At 44.4% G+C, this 21,432-nt stretch overlaps 1 protein-coding gene across 1 annotated transcript in view; it reads right to left on the bottom strand.

The window, feature by feature from the left end:
• LOC126267848 (nucleolar and coiled-body phosphoprotein 1-like) overlaps positions 1-21,432 on the bottom strand; it is a 99,067-nt gene that overhangs the window by 21,954 nt on the left and 55,681 nt on the right. The window contains exon 3 of the mRNA XM_049973157.1: positions 9,196-9,422. Within this exon, the coding sequence (XP_049829114.1) occupies positions 9,196-9,422 (227 nt within the window). The remainder of the gene's footprint in view (positions 1-9,195; positions 9,423-21,432) is intronic.

The raw sequence follows: 21,432 nt of genomic DNA, 5'->3' as shown, positions 1-21,432 counted from the left end.
TATTGCATGCAGTTCCCTTAGCGAAGAGGTGGACCCGCAGTCGCCTATAGTAGCAATTCTTGTCGGGTTCGAATCAAATTCATTTGTAAAGCATGACATCTCCAATCCCTGTCGGTTAGGAACTTTCTAGAAACACTGTTCTCACGTCGCGTTACATGGCTGCGAGAGGTGCACCGCGCCTTGCAGACAAGTTGGACAGTCCACGTTGACGTACTAACAATTTGGAAAAGTTCGCTCACGTTGTGGCCGTGAGCGTATCGAAACACGATACTTCCTTTGTGTCTCTTCAATCAGATCTTCAAGATGACCCATCTTACCTCGCTGATTCCATACAGATTGTGGGCACAAACGCACCACTTTGGGTAGCTTTGAGAGATGAAATAGTGAAGGTAGCAGAGGATCAAGTAGGTAAAAAGACGAGGGCTAGAAGAAAACCTTGGGTAACAGAAGAGATATTGCATTTAATTGATGAAAGGAGAAAATATAAAAATGCCGTAAATGAAGCAGGCAAAAAGGAATACAAACGTCTCAAAAATGAGATCGGCAGGAAGTGCAAAATGGCTAAAGGCTAGAGGACAAGATAGATACTACCTACAAGAAAGTTAAAGATACCTTTGGAGAAAAGAGAACCACTTTCATGAATATCAAGAGCTCAGATGGAAACCCAGTTCCAAGCAAAGAAGGGAAAGCAGGAAGGTGGAAGGAGTATATAGAGGGTCTATACAACGGCGATATTCTGAAGGACAATATTATAGAAATAGAAGAGAATGTAGATGAAGATGAAATAGGAGATATGATACTGCGCGAAGAGTTTGACAAAGCACTGAAAGACCTAAGTCGAAACAAGGCCCCGGGAGTAGACAACATTCAATTAGAACCACTGACAGCCTTTGGAGAGCCAAGCCTAACAAAACTCTACCATCTAGTGAGCAAGATGTATGAGACAGGCGAAATACCCTCAGACTTCAAGAAGAATATAATAATTCCAATCCCAAAGAAAACAGGTGTTGACAGATGTGAAAATTACCGAACTATCAGTTTAATAAGCCACTGCAGCAAAATACTGACACAAATACTTTACAGATGAATGGAAAAACTGGTAGAAGCCGACCTCGGGGAAGATCAGTTTGGATTCCGTAGAAATGTTGGAACACGTGAGGCAAAACTGACCCTACGACTTATCTTAGAAGCTAGATTAAGGAAGGGCAAACCTAGGTTTCTAGCATTTGTAGACTTAGAGAAAGCTTTTGACAACATTGACTGGAATACTCTGTTTCAAATTCTGAAGATGGCAGGGGTTAAATACAGGGAGCGAAAAGCTATTTACAATTTGTACAGAAACCAGATGGCAGTTATAAGAGTCGAGGGACATAAAAGGGAATCAGTGGTTGGGAAGGGAGTGAGACAGAGTTGTAGCCTATCCCCGATGTTACTCAATCTGTATATTGACCAAGCAGTAAAGGAAACAAAAGAAAAGTTCGGAGTAGGTATTAAAACCCATGGAGAAAAAATAAAAACTTTGAGGTTCGCCGATGATATTGTAATTCTGTCAAAGACAGCAAAGGACCTTGAAGAGCAGCTGAAATTAATGGTCAGTGTCTTGAAAGCAAAACGAGGGTAATGGAATGTAGTCGAGTTAAATCGGGTGATGCTGCGCGAATTAAATTAGGAAATTAGACGCTTAAAGTAGTAAATGAGTTTTGCTATTTGGGGAGCAAAATAACACGATGGTCGAAGTAGAGGGGACATAAAATGTAGACTAGCGTTTCTGAAGAAGAGAAATTTGTTAACATCGAGTATAGATTTAAGTAAGGCGTTTCTAATAGTATTTGTAAGGAGTGTAGCCATGTATGAAAGTGAAACGTTTACGATAAATAGTTTAGACAAGAAGAGAATAGAAGATTCCGAAATGTGGTGCTGCAGAAGAATGTTGAAGATTAGATGGGTAGATCACATAACTAATGAGGAGGTATTGAATAGAATTGGAGAGAAAAGAAATTTGTGGCACAACTTGACTAGAAGAAGGTTCGGTTGCTAGGGCATATTCTGAGGCACCGAGGGATCACCAGTTTAGTATTGGACGGTAGTGTAGAGGGTAAAAATCGTAGAGAGACACCTAGAGATGAATACACTTAACAGATTCAGAAGGATTTAGGTTGCAGTTGGTACTGGGAGATGAAGAAGCTTGCACAGAATAGAGTAGCATGGAGAGCTGCATCAAACCAGTCTCAGGACTGAAGACCACACACACACACACACACACACACACACACACACACACACACACACACACATATATATACGCCTCCGTATGAGATTTAATTTCGCGCATCTTTCCTTCGTGGTACTCACGCGTGATGTACTTTGGTGGCAGTAGAATCTTCCGCAGTCAGCTTTAAATGCCAGTTCTCTGAACTTTCTTAATTGTGTTTCCCAAAAAGAACGCCGCTTTGCTCCAAGGAGTCCCCATTTGAGTTTCCGAAGCATCTCAGTGATACGTAACGTGTTGTTCGAACTTACCGGTAACAAATCTAGCAATCCGCCTCTGAATTGCTTCAATGTCTTCCTTCGATCATACCTGGTATGGATCCCAAACACTCGAGCAATACTCAAGAATAGATCTTACCAGCGTCCTATATGCTATCTCCCTTACAGGCGAACCACTCTTTCCTAAAATTCTCCCAATAAACCGAAGCCGACCATTCACCTTTCCTACCACAGCTTTCACGCGCTCGTTCCACCTCACGTTGCTTTGTAACGTTACGCCCAGATACTTAAGGGGAGTAATACTGTATCCGAACATTACAGATTTGTTCTTCCTACTCATCCGCATAAACTTACATTTTTCCACATTTATGGCCAGCTGCCATTCATCACACCAACTGGAAATATTGTCTAAATCGTGTTCTATCCTACTTAAGTCACCCAACTTCAACACCTTAACGTACACGACGGCATCGTCAGCAAACAACCGCAGACTGCTGCCCACGCTGTCCGCCAAATCATTTATGTATACAGAGAACAATAGCGATCCTATCACAGTTCCCTGGGCATTCCCGACGATACCCTCGCCTCTGATGAACACTCGCCGACGAGGGCAACATACTGGGTTCTATTATTTAAGAAGTCTTTGAGCCACTCAGATATCTGTGAACTTATTCCATACGCTCGTACCTTCGTTAACAGCCTGCAATGGGACACCGTTCAAATGCTTTCCGGAAATCTAGAAACGTGTAATCTGCCTACCGCCCCTCATCCATAGTTCTCAGTACATCAAGTGAGAAAAGGGCAAGCTGAGTTTCGCACTAGCGATGCTTTCTAAAACCATGCTGATTCGTAGACGTAAGTTGCTTAGCCTAAAGAACGTTTATTACATTCAGACGAGAACGTGTTCAAAGATTCTGCAGCAAACTGGTCTGTAATTTTACGAGTCCGTTCTTTTATCTTTCTTATATACTGGAGTCACCTGCGCTTTTTGCCAGTCGCTTGGGACTTTGTGCTGGGCGAGAGATTCACGATAAACGCAAGCTAGGTAAAGGGCCAATGCCGTAGAGTGTTCTTTATAAAATCTAACTGGGATTCCATCCGGACCTAGTGATTTATTTGGTTTCAAATCTTTAAGTTGCTTCTGTTGGCCAGGTATACTTATTACTATATCGTTCACACGGGAGTCTGTCTGATGGTATGTTTGCACGGTTCTCCTGCGTGAAAGTTATCTCGAACGTGAAATTTAAAACTTTCATTTCGCTATCTTCAACCGCCACACCAGACTGGTCAACAAGGGACTGGATGGAAGCCTTAGACCAGTTTAGCGATTTTACATACTGTAAGGGGTTCACCATCCTGCTGGAGCAAATGTAATCTCGATGTATTGCTCACTTGCTAGAACGACAATTCACAGGCGCTGCCTGAGGCATAAAATATCTTTGCCCCTGTTAAAAGAGAGTTGCAATAGAGTCGCAGGTCACAGCAGTCTCTGCCGCAGTTGCAGTCGCTCGCTGCTACAGTATAGTTTTAGTCTGTCGCTGGTACAGCACAGTTTACAGTTAGTCACAGTGCAGAACAAATTGTAAAATTTTATTATATGGAACTGAATAATAATTGTTTTGATGAGCCGCAGACCTAAATGGTACCATGGAATGAGATGATGATGAACAGATGAATAATTGTTAATATAATGAAAAATCAACAGTGTAATAAAGTCAACCATCTACTGCAAGGTAAATTTTATTATTTTTATTGGCATGCTTGTAGCTAAGTCACTTGACTGAGATGTTAATATGAATTTGTTTCAATCTTTTCTTTATGATTCGTCACCAGTTGACCCAGATTTGTAATATACACTCCTGGAAATTGAAATAAGAACACCGTGAATTCATTGTCCCAGGAAGGGGAAACTTTATTGACACATTCCTGGGGTCAGATACATCACATGATCACACTGACAGAACCACAGGCACATAGACACAGGCAACAGAGCATGCACAATGTCGGCACTAGTACAGTGTATATCCACCTTTCGCAGCAATGCAGGCTACTATTCTCCCATGGAGACGATTGTAGAGATGCTGGATGTAGTCCTGTGTAACGGCTTGCCATGCCATTTCCACCTGGCGCCTCAGTTGGACCAGCGTTCGTGCTGGACGTGCAGACCGCGTGAGACGACGCTTCATCCAGTCCCAAACATGCTCAATGGGGGACAGATCCGGAGATCTTGCTGGCCAGGGTAGTTGACTTACACCTTCTAGAGCACGTTGGGTGGCATGGGATACATGCGGACGTGCATTGTCCTGTTGGAACAGCAAGTTCCCTTGCCGGTCTAGGAATGGTAGAACGATGGGTTCAATGACGGTTTGGATGTACCGTGCACTATTCAGTGTCCCCTCGACGATCACCAGAGGTGTACGGCCAGTGTAGGAGATTCCTCCCACACCATGACGCCGGATGTTGGCCCTGTGTGCCTCGGTCGTATGCAGTCCTGATTGTGGCGCTCACCTGCACGGCGCCAAACACGCATACGACCATCATTGGCACCAAGGCAGAAGCGACTCTCATCGCTGAAGACGACACGTCTCCATTCGTCCCTCCATTCACGCCTGTCGCGACACCACTGGAGGCGGGCTGCACGATGTTGGGGCGTGAGCGGAAGACGGCCTAACGGTGTGCGGGACCGTAGCTCAGCTTCATGGAGACGGTTGCGAATGGTCCTCGCCGATACCCCAGGAGCAACAGTGTCCCTAATTTGCTGGGAAGTGGCGGTGCGGTCCCCTACGGCACTGCGTAGGATCCTACGGTCTTGGCGTGCATCCGTGCGTCGCTGCGGTCCGGTCCCAGGTCGACGGGCACGTGCACCTTCCGCCGACCACTGGCAACAACATCGATGTACTGTGGAGACCTCACGCCCCACGTGTTGAGCAATTCGGCGGTACGTCCACCCGGCCTCCCGCATGCCCACTATACGCCCTCGCTCAAAGTCCGTCAACTGCACATACGGTTCACGTCCACGCTGTCGCGGCATGCTACCAGTGATAAAGATTGCGATGGAGCTCCGTATGCCACGGCCAACTGGCTGACACTGACGGCGGCGGTGCATAAATGCTGCGCAGCTAGCGCCATTCGACGGCCAACACCGCGGTTCCTGGTGTGTCCGCTGTGCCGTGCGTGTGATCATTGCTTGTACAGCCCTCTCGCAGTGTCCGGAGCAAGTATGGTGGGTCTGACACACCGGTGTCAATGTGTTCTTTTTTCCATTTCCAGGAGTGTATAACTGAACGCTAATCCATGTACTTGCATTTGTCGGGCGCACTCCATTAATAACAGATTGCCGCCGTCCATGACTTCAGTCGCTGAACGCATCGTGGTGTGCTGCCCTATCCAGCAGGAGTGTGAGGTATTCACTGCTACGGCGTAAGGCTGTATGTTTCTCAGCACCCTGTTCTTTCGAACCATATTTTTCTTTTTGGAGTGGTAGAATATAGATGCTTGGTGGTGGTGCAGTTTTTGTGCCATGACCCAGATTCACGTGTATGATGTCAGATAAAGCAGGTTAGTGTCGTGTGGCCGGCCGTAGTGGCCGTCGGTTCTAGGCACTACAGTCTGGAACCGAGCGACCGCTACGGTCGCAGGTTCGAATCCTGCCTCGGGCATGGATGTGTGTGATATCCTTAGGTTAGTTAGGTTTAATTAGTTCTAACTTTTGGGCGACTGATGACCTCAGAAGTTAAGTCGCATAGTGCTCAGACCCATTTGAACCATTTTTTTAGTGTCGTGTGTCGATCCCCAGCTGATCACTTTGTCCACCATAGGTCCCATGTTAGTTAAAGCGATTGTCAAAAAAATGTTTGTGTGCCGTTTCTTTGGCCATTTTTGTTGTCTTGTGATGTTAAGATTGGATAAATCTATTGTCATTTAGATCAGGACTTCTCCCTGAGTTCTGATTAAAAGTACCTTCCCATTTTATTATTAAAGTCTAGATTTGAAACGTAATTAGAATTCTTTCATTGTTACCTGCCATCATGTACAATGCCAGAAGTGAAGCATGGAGGACGTGGTGTTACGTTATGGAGATGTTTTTCGCGCTTAGTGTGTAGTCCATTTATTGTGATTTTGCCATAGGGCTCTTCCCACCAGTTTTTCTCTCGCTTTCAAAAAATGGTACAAATGGCTCTGAGCACTATGGGACTCAACTGCTGTGGTCATTAGTCCCCTAGAACTTAAACCTAACTAACCTAAGGACATCACACACATCCATGCCCGAGGCAGGATTCGAACCTGCGACCGTAGCAGTCGCACGGTTCCAGACTGTAGCGCCTAGAACCGCGAGACCACCGCGGCCGGCTCTTTCGCTTTCGTCCACGTTGAGGTACAGTGTCAGTTTAAAAGACCCACTGCTTGAAATTTTTGCATCCTGGATTAACGGGCAGTGCCCTCTTGCCTCAGCCAGGGGGGCGCTGGTGGGACGTGACGAGTGGGCAGTGAGTTCGACGGAGCCTTCTCAGTAAGGTTTGCGGTGGGCCAAAGACACGATTTTGTCTTGGAGAGTTCCTACGAGTGGCTTTCTTTGCCGATATCATTTGAAGAATTCAGTTAGCACCCGGCAGTCGATGTTCGCATGTTCAATCGTGTGTGCTTCTGCTGATGTTAGCTGTTGTCAAGACAATACGAGCAGGCCCTAAGAAACTATCACCTTGATGATATGTTGTTGTACTTGCGTAGGAATTCGTTTGACGTTTCTTAAACTGTGGCTAGCTTTGCTCTAGTTGTTCTTTATATATTTATGAGATTTTAAGTAGTGTGCTGATTAGCCTGGAACCTTCTAAGTTTGATGTATCGATGATACGTCGATGTCATTTTACAGTGTACAAGTCGGTCGGTGTTAGTAATGTTCATGAGGAACAGGTTAGACTCTCGTATAATCATATCAGTTGAAGGGGCCTGCGTTTGGCTGCAAGTGTTTCCTTCAATTGCTTGTTACTAAATAGAAATATGGTGACGTTGCTCGGGTTATACAACATCGCACCTGGAATTGAGTAGGTACAGTTCATCAGATTTTTATAATCTGTCCCTAGGCGTTGGTGCGTATATCTATTCTATTGCAACAAATTTTGAGTAATTGTGCTTCAGTGGGTTTCTAGATTAGATTTATCAGAGAGTCAATGGCTTTCGAAATTTTTTAGTATCGCAGTCACTGGGTAAGCAGCTAGAGATAAAGTCTGTTGTTATATTGGTGTTATTGCAATAGACTTTCTCTTTTAACCTGTTAATTGACGTTATTTGCAGTTTATCTTATGACAATTCTAAATCACAGTGCAGCTAATGACCGATATACTTTACATCGGTTAAAGCGACTCACTTTCTGTATTTAGTTGTTGGTCTCCATACGAGGTTATACTTCAGCATATCTGAAGCTGATCAGTCACATTTCTAAATATTTTGTGAAACACGTATAACCGTCATAAACCTTTCAGAGCGTTAACTGGTGTGTGGCTTAATTACCCTAGTTAACTGAGAATGAGATTTTCACCCTGCAGCGGAGTGTGCGCTGATATGAAACTACGTGGCAGATTAAAACTATGTGTCGGACCGAGACTCGAACTCGGGACCTTTGCCTTTCGCGGGCAAGTGCTCTACTTATTGGCAGGAGTAAAGCTGTGAGGACGGGGCGTGAGTCGTGCTTGGGTAGCTCAGATGGTAGAGCACTTGCCAGTGAAAATCAAAGGTCCCGAGTTCGAGTCTCGGTCCGGCACACAGTTTTAATCTGCCAGGAAGTTTGACCGGAGTTAATTGTTATTTTTGGCCCCTCACTTAGGGATTGTAATTATAAGCCGTTGAAGTATCGTGAAAGTGATAAACCCCAGCCTTCGACTTAAGTATTGCTCGTGGGACCGATCAGGGATTTCACCTTTAAGAAAACGCTAATTTCGGAAGGATATTAACACCTTTTGGGCAATGTGTACTGCGTACAGTAGAGGAATAGTTTTGGGGCTATAATTGTTTGTATCAGCATCTCAGTGCGCCCTGTCATTAAGAGGAATTTGTGAGCCAACGGTTTATGGGTAATAAAAGTCCTGAAATGGATTCGCCTGCCCAGAATCGCGACTTGAACCAAATGGAACACTTTTGGGACGAGTTAGAACTTGACTTCGCACCAGACTCCGCTACCTTCTCTGGTTTCGGCTCTTGAGGAAGAATGGGCTGCCGTTCCTCCAAGACATTCAGAAGACATCTCAATAAAAGTCACCAACACACTTGAAGCCGTCTTAGAGAGGAGAAAGTGTAGATGTAGACAATAGAACCTGCAGTTATCTACAGCGACAAAGAGGTGAAATGAGGGGAGACCAAGGAATTCGACAGGTATTGCGTTCGGAGAAGGCAAGGCTTTGTCCAGCCCGCTCCCCGAGGACCACTCTCCTCGGCGCCGGCCTCGCGGCGCCAGCGTCTTCCTCCTGCGTGCTGGGGCGGAGGCGCTCCCCCTGTGGCAGCCAGCTGCGGCTAAACGCTGCGGGCCCAGAATCGCCCGCGTCCACCCGACCCGTCCTCGGACCCGCCTAGCATTCAGCGCGCACTCGGCTGCCTTGTTTATGCCCGTATTCAGCGCTATGACGAATAAGAAACACCCCTTTTAAATAGGCGCGGACCGGAAGGTTTCTGTTAGTAGGCGCGGCGCGGAGGGGGCTCGGCCTTCCCACAACGGGCCGTGGGAACAAATTAAGTGTGCCGCCACGGGAAATATTACTCAGCGCGGCCGGCGCGCCTATTGTTAGGAGCGCGGGCGTCGGCATCGCCATGCGTCGCGGTGCTCCGCGCCGGGCCGCGCCGGACAGCTCGCGGCGAACGCGGCCCGCCGCATACATAGTGGCCACACAGGCGACGCCGGCGAGCGGCGCCACCCCCAGCTGCGGCTGCGGGGTGGCCGCAGTCGTCTGCCCGCACCCCCAGCCTCACTCCGACCCCCCGTCGCCAAAGTCCACTACCATACCGCACAGTAGCTCTGCAAGAACTACCATAAGGAAACCAGAGCGTCTGAGGTCCGTCGCTTCATCTGGACACGGCAGACAAACGCATGCTCGAGGGGAGGCACATATGACAGAGAGACACAAAGAGAAAGAGAAAGATGAAAAAATCAACTTGTCAAGTGGCGTCGTAGTTTAATATACTGTGATACAGCAACATAGCCATATTCGAGACAGATCCCATGTAGACAGACTGTTGTTGTGGTCTTCAGTCCAGAGACTGCTTTTATGCAGCTCTCCATGCTACTCTATCCTGTGCAAGCTTCTTCATCTCCCAGTACCTACTGCAGCCTACATCCTTCTGTATCTGCTTAGTGTATTCATCTCTTGGTCTCCCCCTAAAATTTTTACCATCCACGCTGCCATCCAATACTAAATTGGGGATACCTTCATGCCTCAGAACATGTCCTACCAACCGATCCCTTCTTCTGGTCAAGTTGTGCCACAAACTCCTCCCCAATTCTATTCTATAGCTCCTCATTAGTTAAGTGATCTACCCATCTAATCTTCAGCATTCTTCTGTAGCACCACATTTCGAAAGCTTCTATTCTCTTCTTGTCCAAACTATTTATCGTCCATGTTTCGCTTCCATACATGGCTACACTCCATACAAATACATTCAGAAACGACTTCCTGACACTCTATACTCGATGTTAACAAATTTCTCTTCTTCAGAAACGCTTTGCTCGTCATTGCCAGTCTACATTTTATATCCCCTATATCATCAGTTAGTTTGCACCGCAAATAGCAAAGCTCCTTTACTACTTTAAGTGTCTCATTTCCTAATCTAATTCCCTCAGCATCACTCGACTTAATTCGACTACATTCAATTATCCTCGTTTTGCTTTTGTTGATGTTCATGTTATAACCTCCTTTCAAGACACTGGACTGTTCTTCCAAGTCCTTTGCTGTCTCTGACAGAATTACAATGTCATCGGCGAACCTCAAAGTTTTTATTTCTTCTCCGAACTTTTCTTTTGTTCCCTTTACTGCTTGCTCAACATACAGATTGAATAACATTGGGGATAGGCTACAACCCTGTCTCACTCCCTTCCCAACCACTGCTTCCCTTTCATGTCCCTCGACTCTTATAACTGCCATCTGGTTTCTGTACAAATTGTAAATAGCCTATCGCTCCCTGTATTTTACCCCTGCCAGCTTGAGAATTTGAAGGAGAGTATTCCAGTCAACATTGTCAAAACTTTTCTCCAAGTCTACAAGTGCTAGAAACGTAGATTTGTCTTTCCTTAATCTTTCTTCTAACATACGTCGTAGGTTCGGTATTGCCTCACGTGTTCCAATATTTCTACGGAATCCAAACTGATCGTCGCCGAGGTCAGCTTCCACCAGTTTTTCCATTCGTCTGTAAAGAATTCACGTTCGTATTTTGCAGCTGTGACTTATTAAACTGATAGTTCGGTAATTTTCACATCTGTCAACACCTGCTATCTTTGGGATTGGAATTATTATATCCTTCTTGAAGTCTGAGGGAATTTCACCTGTCTCATACATCTTGCTCACCGGATGGTAGACTTTTGTCAGTACTGGCTCTCCCAAGGCTGTCAGTAGTTCAAATGAAATGTTGTCTACTCCCGGTGCCTTGTTTCGACTCAGGTCTTTCAGTGCTCTGTCAAACTCTTCACGCAATTATCGTATCTCCTATTCATCTTCATCTGCCTTCATCTGCCTTCCATTTCCATAATACTGTCCTCAACAACATCGCCCCTGTATAGACCCTCTATATACTCCTTCCACCTTTCTGCTTTCCCTTCTTTGCTTTCCACCTGAGCTCTTGATATTCATGCAAGTGGTTCTCTTTCCTCCAAAGGTCTCTTTAATTTTCCTGTAGGCAGTATCTATCTTACCCCTCGTGAGATAAGCCTCTACATCCTTACATTTGTCCTCTAGCCATCCCTGCTTAGCCGTTTTGCACTTCCTGTCGATCTCATTGTTGAGACGTTTGTATTCCTTTTTGCCTGCTTGTCTGTCGTGATAAAATTCTCTCGGGCTACCAGCCACGTTGAAACGTCTCTGTGAATTCGTTTCATAATACGCTTGTCGAATTCGGTACAACTTATTCACTTTACTACCTGATTTTAGCTCAATTCATGAACTCTTCCAGAAAGACTGAGCACTCAAATAAGGCAGGGAGCAGATGATGTTGCTTCTCGTTCGAAGGAGAGCACAGGATGACCAGCTTAGGTTTCCAGTACCTGAACAGAGAGGTGTACCCATCTTAGTCGAAGGATGTGTCGAGGGCTATTTTTGTGTGTAAGGTTGGTGACGGAGGGCTACTCATCTGGTTGCTTTCTCTGCACGGGGAGCTGGGTAATCTCGAAAGAGAAAGCGGCACTCTTCGGTGAAAGCTTGGTGAGTACGGATCGTAACTCTTAAGGGGGGTTTCAGGTGATAGGCAGCAGGTTGAGTTAGGACTTCGTTATGTTTAACTATTGAAATACTTAAGAATTTCAACTTAACTGAAGCGTGTGAAGCGACTTAATTTTTCGAACGCGACATAATTATATTGCTTTAAATAGGCGATTTTTGGGTGTTTGAGTTAAAAGTGTGAAAGCTACCTTGTTCATTTGGAACAACGATTAAGTAGAATTTCTAACGGTAAATCTGATTAGGAAAAGCTGGTTAGGATCACTCCAACCGTACGCGAGTGTAATACTGTGTCGAAGCGAGTACGATTTTTAATGATTTTTAATCTTATATTTTGTTGAAGTTGCTTTTATCATTGTGTGTCGATTTTTGCCACGTGTTTGGTAATCAATGACCCATCTGGTCCACCACAGCACCGCAATAGGTTTTATTTTAACATTTTGCTTGTTTAATGAGCTATAATTCCTGCAAGAAAATCTGTTCTTTCGTGCGCTTTCTACAAAGCAGCACAACAGTTTGAGTCAGAATGCATCAAGTGCTCTAGTTCGGCCATTTGCAAGCAGCAGACGCAGTTAGTATGTTGAATAATTATTGCACAACTTCGTGCATTGGTTAAACCTCTGTCCAGAGTAGTGTATGCCTAGAATCGCAATGCAAATCTCACTGAGATGTTTTTGTGTTGAAAGAGATGATAGTATCATTGTCACCACCCCCCCTTTTCTGTGTTTCTTCTCGCTGCAGTTAAATTGTGCTCTGTTACATACTCACGTAATTCATACTTAAGTATTTCTAGTCAGGCACCAGTTATGTGTAGTTAGGGTGTGCAAACAAATAGTTAGATACAATAAATAATCTACGTGAAAGATAAATTCTGTGGTGTTGATCTTACCCACTTACTCCGATTTCCAATCCTGAATCAATCGAGTTGCTTTATGCACGACATGGAGTGCTATTTATCTGGCTACTTAAAGAAATTTGCTTATTTGTAATTAAATTATTAAAGTAATTAAACTAATATTTTTCCAGCTCTGTTTTTTTTAATGGTTGGGAAGGGCTTGTGCTGGTGGCGACCCTGAATTTCTGAAATTTTATCATTATTTGTGTGAGAGAAGCAGCCAGAAATGGAAGATAACGTACATGGCACGATGAGAAACGTCGTAAAGATAGTAATACGTTACAACGTCAAATGGTTTAAAATCCACAATATTTCGGCCGAGTGCTATGATTGCTGCTCCCGTCTTTACACAACCCGCACTGCCTTCTGTGACGTCACTGGTGCTCGCTCCACAGCAATTACGGTAATATTTCATTGCGCGCCCTTTTCAACTGTACTCAGCTGCAAGTCACCTTCTTTATTGAAGGTGTTGTCGCAGATGTCATGGTGGTGTCATCGCCGCGGTTCCCCATAAACGAATCTATAGAATTGCTCTCCCAGTTATATACGACACTGTTGTAGATTTGTGTGAACACACTCTGACGTCACCGTATTTTTTGTATGATGGAGAATATTTTACCAGACGGACGGCGTCGCCCATGGGAAACTCATTGGCTACAGTAAGAGGAATCCTGCAAAGCGTAATTGCTTTTATCGTTACGATAACAAGACGTTCGTAGTCTGGTCTCACGGCTGTGAAAAGCTGTGAGTATTCTTGCGCCATGTGAAGAACATCCATGAAAACATCTTGTTCACGATGGCTCCAAGCTGTGCTCACCTGTACCTGAGACATTTGAGGCCTTGCTGTTCTCTAATGTCCACAATCGCCATAAAGCAAATGGGTGTCTCAGCCACAGTGTTCCCCTGAAGCCCACCCAAATGGATCGATATCTGCACACCTGCCAGTTACCAACACCCGTCGCAGAAACGTTCTGCTCTGAGGACCTTGGTGAATCGAGCGGAAACGTCACAGACGCTAAAAATCTGCCGAAGGAAATGAGCCACATACGGAAAGTATTCAACCCCCAAATTTTGCAAGCAATCTTTTCAAAAAACGTAAGCATAAGGCCCCCGAGGAGGACTTCAAGAAGCTTGCGTTTTTGCCGTTCCTTGTCACACTGACAGGAAAGACTAGATGGCTACTAAAGAGGCATAAAATCGATTCGCTCCAGAAAAAATTCCACATCTCGTAAGGTCTGTGGAAGACGATGTAGCCCTTACAACGCTAGTACTGCATAAAACACCGAGTTAGTATGGACAGTTTTTTGTCGGACAGACTATGCGTACTATTAAAAAGCGCAGTGTGAAACACGAGAGATTTTTTCGCTTTCGGTACCCTGAGGAGCCAGCGGTAGCACAGCATACTCTAGAAAACGGACATGGTACTGCATTCGTACCGTATAAAGAATCAACAACTTCTGAAAAGTATGAGTATGACACACAAAAATTTATACCAACATGCAAACTATACGTTTCGTCTACGGTGGAAATACGCACGAAAAGACAACTCAGGTGCAAGAAGCAGTTATCAATGAGAAAGAAACGCAAACAGAAACTTCAAACAACAAAAAGTGACCACCCACCATATGGATGCTAAAAAGGACATGGACGCACAAAAAGCTCACATTGAAAATCATAACAATCTTCAACTGACGAGACATTATATCACCCAAAACCGGAAACTACATCAAGAGATCAACACCACGATCCAGTACATCAAACAGTTACAAAAACATCAAGTAAGGAACAAAACAGACGACGATGACATCGAATAGAACTTGCGCTACAGTCTGGAACCGAGCGACCGCTACGGTCGCAGGTTCGAAACCTGCCTCGGACATGGATGTGTGTGATGTTCTTAGGTTAGTTAGGTTTTATTAGTTCTACGTTCTAGGCGAATGATGACCTCAGAAGTTATGTCGCATAGTGCTCAGAGCCATTAGAACTTGCGCCTAAGTAGACTCGAAAAGCAAGAAGTTTTCAAAACTTCACTAAGACTGGCAACAAGACTGAATCACGCATTAGGCGACACTATATGCTACCCCACGACCGAACAGACAGGCAGAACGATCCTACGAACTGAAAAGCTACCAACAGATAAAGTTGAACTCTGTAATCTTTTACGTAAATCACGTGAACGAAGGAATGAAGACCTTAACTTGACAACGTCTACAAGGACCTGGTAAGGGCGCATGGACGCGTGTACCTCGATTACGCCCAGAGAGGGCCGAGGTGCTTTGTTTTTACTAAATTTTCACAGTAAAAGTCCTGCAGCTAAACTGTATGGGTAGCACGACGGTGACCACAGAGCTTGGTAGGCTGTGAACGAGGTATGCGCTAACATATTATGTCTACAAGAACCGTACACAAGAGATGGAAGACTTCAAGGCTCTCAGAGCAGTAAATGCAGATCATAGGTCATGAAAAAGGCCAAGGCTGCAATTATTATGGTAAACAATAACATTACAATAACACAAATAACGCAATTATGCACACAAAGTATGATTACAGTCGAAATAACTTCAGGCTGTGAAACGTGGTTCTTGATTTGCAATTGGCAGACGACTACTTTTCTTAACAGATATAAATACCAGGTCAACTCTCTGGCACTCTGACAGAATGGGCACCAGAGGACTAATACGAGGGTTGTCCAGAAAGTAAGTTCCGGTCGGTCGCGAAATGAAAACCACATTGTAAACCAGAAACGTTTTATTTGCAACAGTTAGGTACACCTTCCACTTACTTCTCTACACAGTCGCCGCTCCAGCTTCGGTTTTTGTCGTAGTGTTGTATCAACTTTCCAATATACTCTTCATAGAAAGCAGCCTCCTGTGCTTTCGGCCAGTTATCTGCACTGGTCTGTAGCTCGTTATCTGTGGAAAATTTTTGTCTTCATAGCCAGCGGTTCTTGCGAGCAGAGATGAGACTCAGGGGGAGACAATTACGGACTGTATTGTGGGTGGTCAAAGACTTCCCATCGGAAACGCTGCAGGAGCGTCTTCATTGCCCCTGCAGTGTGCGGCCGAGAATTGGCATGAAGAAGGAACTGGTCGACAGTTGTGTTACGTGGGCTGCATGACACAGGCGAAGTCTCTAACAAGGCCCTCATACTTGGCGAGAGACTCTATTCCCTACGCAGCTTTACGTTCTCACTGTTCACTCAAAACTGAAAAGAGGGACGCGACACGATCGACGAGCATACTAGAGACACTTCCCAACACATCTGTGCAAAGCTTTACCGGATTTTCCCAGTGGTTTCATTTCGCGAACGGTCGGAACTTACTTTCTGGACAACCCTCGTAATGACATTATAAACGAATTCAATCTTTTCGTTTTAAGCAAATTAGGCCAGCCACCAACTTACCACGAAAATAGTGGACTAGACAGAAACAAAGACATTTCTCTGTCAAACAGCGCATCATTAATGCAGGTAGCTAACTGGCAGGTGCTCGATAAGAGAATATTCAGTGATCATAACGTAATAATTATGTACCCTAAAACAAACACAGACACAGACACAGTCACATTACAACACCCAAGGTTGCTACTAAGCAAAGCAAACTGGCAAAAACTGAGGCAAATGACTGAAGAATTTCCTCTACGTGTCAGCCGAGGTAGCGTATACTAGAGAGCTCGTGTTCTTACAGACGTCTTACAGAAAGCACAAGCTGCAACAATACCTGCAGCAGGCGACGCACCCAAACAAAGGGCACCATCGCTGGCACTATTAACAAGACTAAGAAAAGACACTCGTGATAAACGACGATATTACCAAAAATCAAAGACAGCACAGTAAAGATAAATTAGGCTTCAACATTACCGTGACGCTAAAAAACAATACAAAGGCGAACTACATAAGACCGGGAAAGACCACTGGGACACATATGTTAGGACAAACTTACAGAACAACATCTAGGGGGAGCCGTTTAAACTGCAGACTGAACGTGTAAAGAGTCCTACAGTATTATCAAGACTGAGGAAACCGGATGGTACTAACAGAAGAGGAGATGCAGAGCACACTATCTCGTCAACAAATCACTTCCTAACGATGACCACACACAGGACAACCAACTTCAAATCGCCGTTTGCAGGCTTCTTTGTGAGAAATACGAAAACGAAGGTATCACCACCCCCTTTGCTCGAGCGGAAGTTGCACTGCCAACACACAAAATAATTATCAAAAACGCTCCGGACCCTGATGGCATCCACTCCAAAACCGTCAAACAAGCTGCTCCACTTTTTTTTTTTTTTTTTTAGTTTGCGTCATCAGTCTACTGACTGGTTTGATGCGGCCCGCCACGAATTCCTCCCCTGTGCTAACCTCTCCATCTCAGAGTAGCACTTGCAACCTACGGCCTCAATTATTTGCTTGACGTATTCCAATCTCTGTCTTCCTCTACAGTTTTTGCTCTCTACAGCTCCCTCTAGTACCATGGAAGTCATTTCCTCATGTCTTAGCAGATGTCCTTTCATCCTGTCCCTTCGCCTTATCAGTGTTTTCCACATACTCCTTTCCTCTCCGATTCTGCGTAAAACCTCCTCATTCCTTACCTTATCAGTCCACCTAATTTTCAACATTCGCCTATAGCACCACATCTCAAATGCTTCGATTCTCTTCTGTTCCGGTATTCCCACAGTCCATGTCTCACTACCATACAATGCTGTACTCCAGACGTACATCCTCAGAAATGTCTTCCTCAAATTCAGGCCGGTATTTGACGTTAGTAGACTTCTCTTGGTCAGAAATGCCTTTTTTGCCATAGCGAGTCTGCTTTTGATGTCCTCCTTGCTCCGTCCGTCATTGGTTATTTTACTGCCTAGGTAGCAGAATTCCTTAATTTCATTGACCATTTTTTTTCACTCATGATAGCAATGTCATCAGCGAATCGTATCATTGATATCCTTTCACCTTGTATTTTAATTCCACTCCTGAACCTTTCTTTTATTTCCATCATTGCTTCCTCGATGTACAGATTGAAGAGTAGGGGCGAAAGGCTACAGCATTGTCTTACACCCTTCTTAATACGAGCACTTCGTTCTTGATCGTCCACTCCTATTATTCCCTCTTGGTTGTTGTACATATTGTATATGACCCGTCTCTCCCTATAGCTTACCCCTACTTTTTTCAGAATCTCGAACAGCTTGCACCATTTTATATTGTCGAACGCTTTTTCCAGGTCGACAAATCCTATGAACGTGTCTTGATTTTTCATCAGCCTTGCTTCCATTATTAGCCGTAACGTCAGAATTGCCTCTCTCGTGCCTTTACTTTTCCTAAAGCCAAACTGATCGTCACCTAGCGCATTCTCAATTTTCTTTTCCATTCTTCTGTATATTATTCTTGTAAGCAACTTCGATGCGTGAGCTGATTGTGCGATAATTCTCGCACTTGTCAGCTCTTGCCGTCTTCGGAATTGTGTGGATGGTGCTTTTCCGAAAGTCAAATGGTATGTCGCCAGACTCATATATTCTACACACCAACGTGAATAGTCGTTTTGTTGCCACTTCCCCTAATGACTTCAGAAATTCTGATGGAATGTTATCTATCCCTTCTGCCTTATTTGACCGTAAGTCCTCCAAAGCTCTTTCAAATTCCACTTATCGTACCATAACTGACAGACTTACTGAATGACGCTCTACTAGAAAAACGAATACCGATTATATGGAAGACGGCAAATGCACTTAAAATCAAAAACGCGGAAGACGAAGACCCTACTGATCCTAAGACATACCGATGAATATGCCTTATTAATATTCTGGCAAAGATACAGGAGGGACTGCTGTACGACAGACGTCAGTCGCACCGGCAGCTCTTCGTCCTTAGCCCACATCAGATTGATTTTCGACCACATAAATCCATCGACGACGCAGTAAAGAGGGCCATAGAAATTACACAGACAATACATGACAAATACACAGAAGCAATAGCTGGTGCTTTGGGCAACCTTTGGTGGCCGGCGTTGTTTGCAAGACTTAGAGAGATGGTATTCCGCAGGCTGTATACGACAGCCTTAGAGATTATTGTAAGTGGAATGGAAGATTGGTCGCCAGAAGGACGTAAAGAGAGTAACAAAGGCTTGTCCACAGAGATCCATATGCTGACCGATTTTCTGGGACATAGCCGTAGAACCACTACTGAATGCATTAGAAGACAATATCATGGCAAACGGTGTGGTTGCATACACCGACGACCTTATGGCCATGGTATCTGCAAACTCCAGGTCCCAATTATAGAGTAAAGAAACGCAGCTCCTCGCGTTCAAAAATGGTTGAAATGGCTCTGAGCACTATATGACTTAACATCTATGGTCATCAGTCCCCTAGAACTTAGAACTACTTAAACCTAACTAACCTAAGGACATAACACAACACCCAGTCATCAAGAGACAGAGAAAATCCCTGACCCTGCCGGGAATCGAACACGGGAACCCGGGCACGGGAAGCGAGAACGTACCGCACGACCACGAGCTGCGGACTCCTCGCGTTAATCGGTGAATATTACATTAACAGCAAACTCACAATAGCATCAACCAAAACTGTTTACCTACTTCTAAGAGGCACACTGAACAGAAATCCATTTATAAAGTTAAACAACATATCCATAAAAAAAGGATAGCTATGAAATGATACCTTGGCATTTACACTTTAACGAACATGCGAGACTGACAATTAACAAAGCGATGAAACTGATGCATAAACTTGCAAGAGTGAAGACTGTAAGATACAGACTACTCCTTCAGACAATGAGGACATATTACATAGCACTCTTTGAGTCAATAACTCGTTTGTCGCTAGTGCTTGGGCACATCAGTTATGCTTAGGTAAGCACTGAACCATTGTGAGGCATGGCCAAAGCAGTGTCCTACTCAGAATCTCGAGGGCTTTCACCACGACCTCAATTGAGGCACTGTGCGTGGTACTGGAAGCTTTCCCTATACATATTACAGAGTAGCAGCCTGCTGGGTGAAGAGGGGAACACGCGACAAAATAAGAGAAATAATTGGACAAGACATAACTGACAAACGGAAATTAAATATGTGAGAACTGGTAAATGGCAGACAGAATTGGACACAAGTGATAAGGGAAGACGAGTCTATTCTTTCTCCCCCAACATACGAGAGCGGATGAATTTGAAATACATAAATCCAACAAGCTGCGTGGTGTACTTTCTCACGGTCCATCGCCCATATCCTGCGTGTCTTCACAGGTTTGGCCTAAAACAGACTCACACTTGTGTCTGCGGTGAGAATGGCACACCTGAACACATAGTGCTCATCTGCGATGTCCTGAGACACTTGAAACCGAGTTTAGGAAACCAGGGCATAGGACAGTTAACACGCAGATAATATGACTGGAACTCTATAAACAACATTGCAGACGAAGTATCGCGAGCTCTCTACACGGCATGCAAACAGGAGAGACCATACGCTAGAAAAAGAGGCTCCACATCTAACAGATCATCAGTACATAGCAAACGACACAGACACAAGCACAGACAAGGAATCGGTTGCTGTATCACACACACGAAAAAAAAAAACGAGATAAATATACAAACATGGCAAAAGTAAACGACGGTTTTAAACACTAAATCGAATCAATCTGAATCTGTAGTTGGTTGCTATACCATTTCGTATCATGTAATACTATCTGAAGATGTGACATTTCTTCTTCCTTCGCTGCATCAGATGTGACTGGCTCGAAGTTTTACTGAACACTTGCAATTGATGCAGCTGACTACGACATTTTAAATCAACCCCCAGTCTCCACTGCTACCTTAAGTTCGGGAACACATTATAAACTAACTAATCAATACGTTAAAGTAAGTATTACCACAGTCAAGACATCGTGTGTAACAGATACAAGCAGAAAGAATAAAGAGAAGAACTGTCACGTCATATCTAAGCCAAACTGTCATCTCTCGTTCCTTCCATTAAATACACTTTTAATTTCAATTTAAAATACATCCATAATCTATTATATAACTTATATCTCATTTATTAACATTATCTAAATTAGCATATATAGGGTGAGTCACCTAACGTTACCGCTGGATATATTTCGTAAACCACATCAAATACTGACGAATCGATTCCACAGACCGAACGTGAGGTTAACACAACCCATAAAAAAATGCACGGAAGTATGTTTTTTAACACAAACCTACGCTTTTTTAAAATGGAACCCCGTTAGTTTTGTTAGCACATCTGAACACTTAAACAAATACGTAATCAGTGTCGTTTGTTGTATTGTAAAATGTTAATTACATCCGGAGATATTGTAACCTAAATTTGACGCTTGAGTACCGCTCCTCCGCTGTTCGATCGTGTGTATCGGAGAGCACCGCATTATGTAGGGATCCAAAGGGAACGGTGATGGACCTTAGGTACAGAAGAGACTGGAACAGCACATTACGTCCACATGCTAACACCTTTTTATTGATCTTTTTCACTGACGCACATATACATTGCCATGAGGGGTGAGGTACACGTACACACGTGGTTTCCGTTTTCAATTACGGAGTGGAATAGAGTGTGTCCCGACACGTGAGGCCAATAGATGTTCAATGTGGTGGCCATCATTTGCTGCACACAATTGCAATAT

This window comes from Schistocerca gregaria, chromosome 4 (assembly GCF_023897955.1).
Source record: "Schistocerca gregaria isolate iqSchGreg1 chromosome 4, iqSchGreg1.2, whole genome shotgun sequence".
Taxonomy (NCBI): Eukaryota; Metazoa; Arthropoda; class Insecta; order Orthoptera; family Acrididae; genus Schistocerca; species Schistocerca gregaria.
The sequence above is the reverse complement of the archived record's forward strand: the minus strand, read 5'-3'. Positions and strand labels throughout refer to the sequence as shown.